At 40.3% G+C, this 12,247-nt stretch overlaps 1 protein-coding gene across 2 annotated transcripts in view; it reads left to right on the top strand.

Moving 5' to 3' along the window:
- Ccdc146 (coiled-coil domain containing 146) overlaps nucleotides 1-12,247 on the top strand; it is a 163,159-nt gene that overhangs the window by 38,720 nt on the left and 112,192 nt on the right. The window contains exon 2 of one of the 2 annotated variants that reach the window (XM_003469810.5): nucleotides 4,745-4,911. In XM_003469810.5, coding sequence (XP_003469858.1) covers nucleotides 4,756-4,911 — 156 coding nt within the window. In that variant the 5' untranslated portion in view covers nucleotides 4,745-4,755. Of the gene's footprint in view, nucleotides 1-4,744; nucleotides 4,912-12,247 lie in introns of those variants that run through there. The other variant, XM_063237611.1, reaches the window with a different exon arrangement.

Genomic DNA, 12,247 nt, shown 5'->3' with positions numbered 1-12,247 from the left:
AAGGTTGACTAGGGGCTGATAATTTTATTTATTCTTTCAAAGAACCAACTCTTTGATTCATTGATTTTTTTGGATTTTTTTTTAGTCTCTATTGCATTGATTTCTGCTCTGATTTTTATAATTTCTTCTCTTCTTTTGGCTTTGGGCTTGACTTGCTCTTCTTTTTTTAGATGTTTGAGGTGTAACATCAGGTTACTTATTTGTATTCGTTCCATTTTCCTGATGTGTGAACTCAGTGCTATAAATTTTCCTCTGAGGACGGCTTTCATTGCATCCCACAGATTCCAGTAGGTTGTATTTGTGTTTTCATTTTCTTGTAGGTAGTGCTTAATTTCTTCTTTGATTTCCTCTGTGACCCACTGATTACTCAAGAGTGTGTTATTCAGTTTCCATGTCTTTGTGGGAATTTTGTAGTATCTTTTATATTAATTTCTAATTTCATAGCACTATGGTCCGATAGTATGCAAGGGATGATTTCAACCCTTTTGCATTTATTTAGATATGTTTTGTGAATTAATATATGGTCTATTTTAGAAAATGACCCATGTACTGCTGAGAAGAATGTGTATTCTTTTGTTGTTGGGTGGAATACTCTGTATATGTCTATTAAGTCCATTTGTTCACAAGTGCAATTCAGTTCTTTTATTTCTTTGTTGATTTTCTGTCTGGTTGGTCTGTGCATTGGTGTCAATGGTGTGTTAAGATCTCCTGTTAGAATTGTGTTACTGCTGATTTGGTTTTTCATTTCTGTTAGTACTTGTTTTATATAACTGGGTGCTCTGGAATTTGGTGCATATATATTTAAGATAGTTATCTCTTCCTCTTGGAGTTTTCCCCTAACCAGTATGTAGTGACCTTCTTTATCCCTTCTGATCATTATTGGCTTGAAGTTCACATTGTGTGCAAATAGAATAGCCACCCCCACTTTTTTGGGGGGGTTCCTGTTGCATGCAGTATTGTTTTCCATCCTTTGACTTTCAGTCTGTGGGTATCCTTTTGGGTTAGATGGGTTTCTTGTAGACAGCATATGGTTGGATTTTGTTTTTTGATCCATTCTGCCAGTCTGTTTCTTTTAATTGGTGCATTGAGACCATTTACATTAATGGTTATAACTGTTATATATTGGTTTATTGTTGACATGTTATCTTTCTGCTGTTGCCTCTTTGTCTTTTGGTTCTGTTTAATTGTCTGCTTTGCTTAGTAGTTTTTTTCCTAGGTGCATCTAGGCTGTTTTTCAGTATGCTTTGCAGGGTTGGCTTGGTGATCATGCAGTTTTTCAGCTGTTCTTTGTCATGGAAGTATCTTATTTCTCCATCCATTTTGAAGGACAGTTTTGCAGGATATATCAGCCTAGGTTGGAAATCATTTTCCTTTAGGATCTGAAATACTTCACTCCATGCTCTTCTTGACTTTATTGTTTGTGCTGAGAAGTCTGTTGTGATTCTGATAGGTTTTCCTTTATAGGTCATCTGTCTTTTCTCTCTTACAGCTTTTAATATTCTATTCTTTTGTTCGATTTCTGGGATGGCCATTACTATGTGTCTGGGTGTAGTTTTATTTTGGTTATGACTATTTGGAGTTCTATATGCTTCACTGATCTTAATATCGGTTTCCAGTCTCATGTTTGGGAAATTTTCAGCGATTACTTCTCTAAATATCCTCTTGACATCCTTTATGTTGTTCCCTTCTTTTTCATTTATCCCTATTAACTTTATGTTGTTCCTTTTTGCGTCATCTTGCAGGTGTTGAATTGTTATTTCCTGATTTCTTGTTATTTTTAAAATATCTTTCCTTTCCTGTTCACTGGCTGCAATCTTGTCTTCAAGGTCTGAAATTCTATCTTCACATTCATTGAGGCGGTTTTTATAACTTTCGATGGAATTTTTTATTTCCTGTATATCTCTTTGCATCTGCTTTATATATTGTTTGTTTCTTATATTGTTCATCCAGGGATTCTATCTTTTTGTTTATCTCCTCAAGTTTTTTAACTGTGTCTTCTTTAGATATGTTCAGCATCTCCTTCATTTCTTTTAACATTTCTTCTTTTACCTGAGAGATTATTTCTAGTTTGATTTCCTTTAAGGCTTCCCAGAGTTGCTTCTTTATTTCAGTTACTATTATTTCAGGTATTTCAGGTATGTGGCATATATTTTCTTCTATGCCCATGGCTCCTAGGCTTTCTTGGGATGGGCTGAATGTTTGCGACTGCATTTTGGTCTTTCATTTTATCATTTTCCTATATTTTTGCGCTTCAAGTTTTCTTCCAAGTGAGGTAGAGAGGTCAGCCAGGCTGGGACAGAGGTCCCTGCTTCCTCCTTACTCACTGACTTCGGCAGGAAGCCAAATCCTGGGCCCTAAATTGTTTCTTTATGAACTGTTTTGTTATGTTTTGATATGTTTAATCTTACCCTCTTTAAGATAAAAAACAAGTGTGTAGGACTGATAACCATATTAGTAAGTTTTTGTTGGATCATTGAGCAGAACTGTTGGCAGTGTCACTATTTGAATGTCACTTTGTATGTTTTAATTTTATAACCTGGGGGCTGGGGATTTAGCTCAGCGGCATAAGCACCTGCCTTGCAAGTGTGCGGTCGTGAGTTTGATTCCCTGGTACCAATAAAAATGAAAAAGACGAAAATATAAAAATAAAAAAAATTTTGTAACCTGAACAACTATTTCTAAGATGACAATATGTAACTTATCAACTAGTGATTTCTTACTGTTTATTTTTCTGTAATTGTGTATTATTTCTACCCTTTTCCCCTGTTTATTTTTTGTTTTTTTCTCTTTAAATAAAAATTTTTAAAAATGAAAAAAAGAACATTTTTCATATGAAGCTTTGAATGATTAACAAGATCATTTTTAATGTCATTTTCTCTTTATAATTGAACATCAAGCTGCAGGGTGCATAAGCAGTGTTGGGGTGTGAATAACAAACCAGAAAGCCACTTTTAGGTTCTTGCACAGCCCCCAGAAGTCACACAGAATGTCACAGGAAGCAGTAAAATGGATGCTGGATAAATTTAAATGTAAAAGTAAGTCCATACATGAAGCTGGTTGGTATAGGGTTAAATCTTTTAGGAAAAGCATTATATGAGACTCATCATCATTTTGAAATAATTTATCAGAAATTTATCCAAATGTTGTCACATCCTGCAAATTCAGTACTCTTAATAACTCGGGTAACAGATGCATCTGCTGAAAGATTCCTCTCAATTAAAAGTTGCCAAGAAATAATTTGTGGTCCTCTATTTCCCAAGAGCAACTGACATCAGTTAAATTATGCTGATTGAAAATGAAGTTGTGAAAAACATGAGTTTTGGCAACCTAATAAATGAATTTGCAGAAAAAGTGAGCCAGAGAAATCATATGACTGAGATATCACATTATTATTTATTTTATTGTACAAAATGGTGACATCAGATATTTTCTTGCAGTTTGTAAACCTTCGTTATTCATGCAACGTTATCATCCCTATTACATTGCATAAGCAATAAAATACTTTAAAAGGCAAATTTTATTTTGTAACCGCCATAGTACATTGTTCTTGCTTTTTAAACACAGCCCCACATTTCCTTTTTTGCACTGAACCCTGAGAATTATGCAGACAACCTGACAGTATAATTTGAGGAATAGATAAATTTTCAAAGCTGGTAATAAAAGCTACCCGCAACAATCACAACAGAATTTCAGTTTTACTCCTCTGGGACTTGCATTTTATACAAACTAACTTTCTAGTAAATTGAGTAAATTATTATCATTCTATTGCTTCAGTTTTAGCATTTTATTTCTGAAAAGTCAAGCACACTGCTAGACATTGCAACGTCCTTTGGACACTAGAAGAAGAATAGTACAACTTTTTTGTTCCATTAGCAGACATTTTTAGCACACATTCTGTTATGTGTGCAAACTACCCAGGTAAATAAACACACTTCTGTTCCGAGGAGTTCAATTCTGGACACAATATGAAAACTAGGAAATTACAGCCCAGTATGTTAAGTGCGGCCACAGAAGCATGGACCAGGCCACAGAATGGCAGCATCAGAAAGCAAGTGTGATTAACCCAGAGGTAAAGCTGTGTTTCGTGACTCTCGGGCTGCATGGACCTGCACCCTCATTGTAATCCTTCTATTCCTGGTCCCACCCATGGAGAGCAAAGCGTCCACTACCTGAGCTCCGGCGGTGCCAGCCCTGCCACCAGCACAGCTTGGGGCCCGGGCGTGCCGTCTTTGAGCCTTCTCTAGCTTTGGCTCCAGAGCCTTGGCCTTGTCCCGGCCGTAGCTCAGCATGGCTGATTGCAAATGGCTCGGCACTAACTCTGTGTTACGTTTTAAGGATGAAGGCTATATTTATTTACCCGCTCAATAATTAGTAACTGCAGTGTTCAAGACACTGAGAAGGCTCGATCTTGCAGAGCTTACACTAAAGACTTGAACGTATCGATAGAATGACTCTGTGGCAGGAGCACAGCTCGGTGGTAGAGCCTCACCTAGCACACTGGGACCCTGGGTTTGCGCCCCACCTCTGCAAAAAGGAAGAAAGGGAGGAAAGAGAAGAGAAGGAGGGGCCTAGGACCCCTTGTCATTACAGCCAAGCACCCGTCATAATTACAAGGTTACAGCTAAATTTCTTGACTTGTAGCTTTTGGCTTGTAGTTTCAGTGTTTTGCTACTTATTATTCGCCGTGAACTTTATACGTGAAGCTACCCCTAAACAGCTGAATGTGGAATGGTTTTTATTGCAGAATTGTGAGACATGGGCGATAGCTCCACAGACACGGAGAAAGAAGAGGAAGAGGAGGATGAAAAGTCTAAAACAGACGTTGGCCATGCCATAGTGCCCACCATCAACATTCAGGATGAGCGGCTCGTTGATTTATCTACAACCCCAGCTTTCCTCTGCCTGAATGAGGTATAAAATATGATTACAATTATATATCATTATTGCACAATATTGCTCTAGGAAGCTGAACCACCGTCAACTCCACAGGAGTCTTACAGGTAATAGGTACAGTTTGAAGCCCTTTAAAACAAAATTAACCTTGCTTTTTCTTCCAAGAGCTTATCACACAATTCTGGACTAATACAGTCGGGGAGGCTCTGATGCTGTTACAGCATACTATTAAAGTATTTCTCCCAAAATGAAAGCTAGTTGGAAAATCAACCTTGATAAAAAGTGATTAAAAGTCACCTCTCCTTACCGTACAGAGCAGACACCCAGAGAACAGTGATGGGATGGACGGCAAGGCTGGGCTCCTGGGGCTGCCATTTGTGAGGTCTGGTTTTCAAGGCTGGTGGTTTTCCAGTTAGGTCTTATTTTCAGAGAAACAGGGTTCGTATTTATATACAAGCAATCAAGAACATTTAATAGGTTGATACATGGAATACATGATAGCTCTTTAATTTTTGTATGTACTCAATAAAAGGAAGTTAACAGATCTCATCCTACAATGAAAGGAAGAATATGCAGAAACACCACAATGGGCTGCTCTTTGTCTGGAGGAGGGAAAGAGGGGACCCCAATAAGTTACATCCTCTCTGGGTCCCGTTTTGAAAGCAAAATGAAATACCCATATATGAAGAGAGTTGAGTTTTTAGAAAATAATAATAATAACTGGCCACACACCCAACTGGAGAGCTACAGAAATGGTTTAGAAAATGGGTTAGGGAACATTTGGAGTCCAGGCTATTAACCTAGGCTATTAACTAAACAAACAGTCTAAAGAATTTGATAGCCACAGCAAAAATAAGCTTAAAAATTCTTCGAACAATTACAGAGTTTATGCAAGACCAGAAAGCAAAAGCAAACAGGAGCAGAGCATGGTAAAAAGCAATTTTAAAATGATAATGTCATGGGTGGGCGTGTGTTTGTGTGCCTGTTTATGTGTGTCCAGGATCTAAATTGCTAAATCGTTTACTTGCTCTTTTCTTTGGACATAATTTCAGATATACAAGAAAGTTGCAAGAATAGTATAAGGAAATCCCATGTACCTTCCCCCCAGACCCCCGTCTTCCCCCCTTCCTCCTCTCCCCTTCCTGTGCCCTCACAACCCCCCCCCAAGACAAGATGCCCCTTTATAACTAAATGCATCTGTTCATTTCCTAAAAATTCATTTCTTCCATTCTTTTACATAACCATGGTGTGATCAGATCAGGAAACTCCTACCGCTGCAGCACTGGTATCTAATCTAATCTGCAGGCCTCACTCAGATCTTGCCACCTGTGTTATCATCTGCTGCCAGCTGTGCCACTGGCATCCTTTACAGCCAGTGACTGGGCAAGCGGTGCGTTAGAGAACAGCTCCTTGGAATTTTAAAACTCTCTGTAACATTGACACTGTTAAAACGTTATTTTGTAGAATTTCTTTCAAGTTGATTTGTCTGACTTTCTCATCTTTGGACTGAAGTTACAAATTTGGGGAGGGAGTGTCAGATGCGATGTCGTCCTCTCAAGTGTCTTGTACCAGAAGCACGTGATGCTGACTTATCCCACTGCTAGTTAGGGTGGGGCCTTCCAGGTTCCTTCTGTATATACTAGCATTATTTCTGTATTTGAAATCCATGAACATCCACCGGGAAGATACCCGAGACTGTACGCATCTTTATTCTTCCTGAAATTTGCACCTACTAGTTTGACGTCTATTGATGATTCTTGCTCAAATCAGTTCTCATGATGGTGGTTTTCTCCGTGTGTGTGTGTGTGTGTGTGTGTGTGTGTGTGTGTGTGTGTGTATTTCAGTGCAGAGGCTCAAAACCAGCTCCTGCAAACACTGCACCTCTGAGCCACACTGCGAAGCCCAAAACATATTATTTTTTTGCTGTTGTTGGGGTTTGAGATGGATTCTCGCCATGTCGCCAGGCTGGTCTCAAGCCCCTGGGCTTAAGTGACCCTCCTGCCCAGGCCCCTGTCGCCAGTCCTGGGACAATTACATTAGATGGCTGCCTACTGTCAGGAAGCTCGGTCTCTTCATTTTGGTTTACTGATTGCCCTGTTTGTCTGTGTGGGCTTATGGGACCTTACAGGGCTTTGCTCCGGGGTTATAATCCACTGCTGCCATTACTCATTTTGACTGTTTAATTACCCAAGATCTGGCCAGCGCACGCATCCTGAAGGAAGCCAGTTTGTCCCCCTGGCCTGACTCCATGGTTTTCTGTGTGTGTCTTTACTTTCTGGCACCAGAATATGTTCTGGGCTCATGCTGTATTTTCTTTGCTGTGGCTTTGGAATCAGTCTTTTTTCAGAGGATCCTTAGTTTCTGTAAAGAATGCTATTTGGAAACCGAGCTCTCAGTGCTGGGTATGGTTGTAGCTACTGGTGTGTCATTGCTTTAAGACTTCTCAAGGGACAGAGTTAAAAATAGATGCATGAATGCTTGTATCTGCACAGATTTATATTTATTTGTACATCTGTCTTCATATATTTAAAACTATGAATTCGTAGCTGATCAGGGGTCCGTATTTCTGCCAAAATCCATCAACTTTGCAATATAATTTCTATCCTTACTAATTCAATTAAATAAAAACTAAAGCTAAGCTTGTGTCATAAATTTATCTCATATGGTTACTACCAAAGAGGTTTGGCTAACATGGGACATAAGGTCATTGTTTTAAGAGTCACAAGTGGTTTGAACTCAGTCAAAAGTGGTTTGAACTCAGTCACTTTGGAGAAACGTCCTTCTGCCATGTGCTTGAGATGTGGCCTGTTCAGTCCTGATCCCACTCACCCCAAAGGCAGCTGGCTCCCTGGCTGATAGCTGAGAAAACCTAATGGTTGGGGCAGCAGAGTCTCATGAGTGAGACCCCCTCCAACCTTCCCACATGTTTTCCCTAAACGAGCCAACCCAGCCCCTGCAGGAAACCTAAGGCCCAAAGCCAGTGGACCTTGACAGGCGCACAGACGGACGCCTCTGTCTTAGCCCTCCGTCCATTGGTTGACCTTCCGGCCCCTCCAGACTTCTCATCAGGCACCTTCCGTCCAAATCTCTGACCTCTCTGGGATGTGTTATGATACATTTCTTTTCTCTGATGTACTGTACTTCAGAGTCACCTCCTCATTTCGTCTTACTGGTCCCCTCCACCTCATCCCCCAGTAAGATCAGTCCCTCCTGGGTGGCAGCTGTCTTGGTTTATGGCCACTATCCCCAGAGGGTTCCCAAAGACCAAGTTGGAAAGAAACCATACTAAAAAAAATCCCAAGTTGAGTTTGTGTAGCCAAATTATGCTAGCAGTGAAAAATTATACTTAAGATTTCTTTTCAGCCAAAGATGAAGTACAAAATGTTCGCTTTGTCAATTGGAAGAATTTATAATTCATCCATATTTATCTTCAACCTAACAGTTAAGCATTTAAAATTTTAATACACACACGCAAAAGTTACAGTCATTGTTAGATGTGACAGATGTCTGATAAGCGACTCTACAAGAGATTTCAACCACAGTGTCAAAGAATTGTCTTACCTTCTGTAGCATAGTAGCAATGTTAGCGTTTTTATTGCATCGGGACTACTCCTCAAACCTATGAAATCTCACAGAACAAATTATTGGCATCAGACAACTTTAGTAACAAGTACAAATGACTAAGCTGGCCAGGTGACAGAGTGCTTGCCTCACTTATATGAGACCCTGGGTTTGGTCCCTCACACTGCAAATACAAACAAGCAAAACTCCACCAAGATACAGTTAAGGACTGAAGCTATAGTTTTAATTGCTAATTGTTTTGACAGTTAAATAAAAGACTTACAGGGACCTTAACGTTTTTAACCTCCAGTATATGAAGCTGTCCTCCTTCAGCTGTCTAAACAGAAACTAGCATCTGTAAGATAGCAGCTGGGAATCCACTTCCAAAAGTCCAGATGCATGGGGTCACCCTGTGAGGGCCAGAGCCTCTCAGAGTGCTTCTTGTTCTTCATGCCAGTCCCGCAGCTGCCCTGGCTCTCCTGGGTGGCGAAGGCCAAAGTCACGCTGCCGTTCAGTATGAGTTCCGTGTGGCATGCAGGCACTCTGCAATTTGGAACCACACTGTTCACAATCTAGCTCTCACTCAGACCCTCCGGATCTTCCTGCCTCTTCGAGGACCCTCCTGCATTTAGAGCTGGTAGATTCAGATATTGAAGGGTACTGGTTATATTAAAATATGTGACATACGCTCACGGCTGTGTCCAAATATTGCCTCTGAAAATACTGTGTCACTCCAACCAGAAACCAAATGAAATCCTTCCACAGACCACACTGTGCAACCTTTGCCTGTCTTCTGACACTTTCAGAATCGTGTCCTGCAGGAGCCCATCCGGCACCAGCCCACGGTTCCCCGGTCTCCCAAGTCTTGTAGTATTTGTAGGCTGCACCTACAACTTGGTACTTAGTCCTCAGCAGGTACTTATTGTCTAATCTTCTCTTGAGATACCACACAGGAAATTTAGAGATTCTTAGCAACCTTACGGTCATATTAAGGAAGAAAATAATCAGGGCAGGAACTAGGCTGTATTACTTCACTCTTCGGGGTGACTATTCAGTGTGATACTTGGAACTAAACCCCATGACTCCCCCATCAGCTCCTGCCAACACCTGCCCCCAACTCCACCTTTGCTGTGTAACTCTGAGGTCTGGTGGCTCCACTTTTCTTGTCCCTTTGAGAACCCAGTCTCATCCCAGGATCTGCTTTAGAATATTTTCTTCAGGTTTTGTTTATACATATATAGTAAACATCACAAATATTAATGTGTGACTTGGTGAATTTTTCGTATGCTTACAGCTCACATGTCCAGCATGGAATTTCTCTTTGATCTTCCCCCAAACCTAATTCTCTCCTGTGTCTTTGTCAGCTTGAAAATCACATACCTTTGTCTCTTGGAGTTATGTTTTCTCCCATCATGTGCTCAGGTAAAACCTGTTTCTGGCCACCTGAAGTTCTCTCTGGGCACTTGGAAGTTCTCCTCGATCTCAAGAAAGATCACTGCCGTTCTGACTTCTTCAGCACCCTGTGAATGGACTCAAATGCACCACATTTTTGATCTGGCTTCTTATGCTCCTCATTTTATCCAGGAGATTCATTAGCAACACTGTACAGCAGCAAATTCTTTTCTCTACAGCTGCAGCGGATCCGACTATTCTTACACACGACTTGTACCTACAAATTCATTTATTGTGCATATATACCAACGAGTAGGATTCCTGTGTCTCATCTAGGTTTATAGTCAGTTTTAGCAGAGACTTTCAAATGGCTTGCAAGGAGTGGTACATGCGGCTGGGTTCCACGCTGGGTGCTGAAGCACACGCTGCCCAATGTAATCCCCCAAATCGGATTTCTACCTGTACCTGTTCAGGCCATGTAAAGCTGCACTGATTTATAAACCTGCTTCAGTTGTCTAGTGTCACTGTGTCAGAAGTTGAACTTTCCCATGACTTGAAAACCATAAAATTGTTTTTAACGCCATGAACCAGCATCAAAATCTTATTTTGTCTAAATTTTTGTGGCTCTTTGCTCTTCACCAAGAGCTCCTTCCTTCTCCATTTACTGTGAATAATTCTTGTGCTGATCATTAAGTCTTTGATTCAACTTAGCCAAGAGGTAAAGAAAAGAAAGCGCCAGAGTGTTTGGGTGGCCGGGGCAGAAGTGTGACCATTTTAGGGACACACTAAGGCAGAGAACGTGTGTATCCGGATAGAATATGAAATTCTGTCACAGTAGAGTGTGGATGAATAGGTGTTGGTCGTGGGCGAGTAGATGAAAAGAGATTAGATTTGTTGACCGTATGACCTTTCACCAAGCCCAGTCACATATAAAGCCAAATTGTTAGAATTTTTGCTAAATGTGTAACAGTGGTATTTGCATCTAAGTTTTAGACACAGGTCAGATTTGATAAGAATTGAGGTATCAAGAAGTTTGTGAAGAATTACGGTAGCCAGTAAGTCTTCTCCACTTCACAGATGTTTATACCACATATTAAAAGACATTTATTACTGTTGTTATTAAAGCCCTGAAATCAAATTTACCCTTCAGCTTCTCTGTTTAAACACTGCTGTGCTGGACTGTGCTGGGTACCGTAGGCATTCACCGACACAGGTCACACAGAAGTTTCTTGGTTTTTATTACAAGCTTTGTTATGGAATGAAAAGTTACAAGTCAACAAAAGGCACTAAATGGTTAGGGACCTCTTACCTTGACACACACTGCACTTGGGATTGTTCCCTACACACTCACACAGTCAAGCTACATTTTAGGATTCAGCAAATTGCTTTCAAAATAAACATATTAAAATGAAAAATAAAGATAAATATGTAATGACTCATTAGTTATGTATTTATCATGGAGTTCCCTATTTTCCCTTAGTCACCACACCTCATTGATAGCTGTATTTAGAGGATGTATTTTTTTAAACTGCTCATCTTAACTATTTTTCTCTTGTTGCTGAGACAAAATACTCGACACTCAAAGGTAAAGAAGGGAAGGTTTATTTGGCTCACCATTTGTGGAGGTTTCAGTCCATAATCCGCTGGCCCCACAGCAGGGTGGCTTGGCAGAGGGGCATCCCAGAAGAGAAGCAGTTCATGGCCAACAGAAGGCTACCAAAGCAAATAAGCAAGAGACCTTGATAGCATCTTTCTGTCCCTTTTATCTTATCCACACTGTGTAGGGCAGATAGCACTCACACTCTTCATAACAACATTGCAGCATGAGTCAGCTCCAGGGTCACACACTCTGGATCCAGCCATCTCTGAACAAGCCCCTCCTCTGACCACGAGGCTTCGGGGGGACATCCAGATACAACCTTAACATGAGTGCATTAATTTTTAAAATATTTCTATAAATCTCACTATTAGTGGCACATTTTCATTCTTTCCCATCACACATCCAGGCAGTGTTACAAGAATACTTTTTCAAGATTTTGACTGTCAAGAAACTTTAAACAGCACAACAGTTTATAAAACAATACAGATGGATTCCACTGTTCCCGTTCAAGTCTTGTTTTTTCATGGCTGACTTTCTTGTCTTTATTTTGACAGTGGGTAGAAATTTAAAACTCCTTTCCTTATGGAAGGAAACTTTGGAACATGCCAGGAATGCAATTAAATATGTAGGTATCAGTGTGACTCATGTCTGTGTACGAAGATTAAAGGTTTATATTAGGCTTACAAAATTACAGTTCATGTTTGCAAGGCAGATTAACACCCCTGAACTTAATCAGTAAAGTCATATACTCTAGGGCAGGTTGCGATTGGAGAAAGAGATCCCATTTGAAGGCGTCTTAAC

This window comes from Cavia porcellus, unplaced genomic scaffold (genome assembly GCF_034190915.1).
Source record: "Cavia porcellus strain 051 isolate PalLab524CR breed Dunkin Hartley unplaced genomic scaffold, mCavPor4.1 scaffold_2, whole genome shotgun sequence".
In the NCBI taxonomy this organism is placed as follows: Eukaryota; Metazoa; Chordata; class Mammalia; order Rodentia; family Caviidae; genus Cavia; species Cavia porcellus.
Note: the sequence above shows the minus strand (reverse complement) of the source record. Positions and strands in the feature narration are given on the sequence as shown.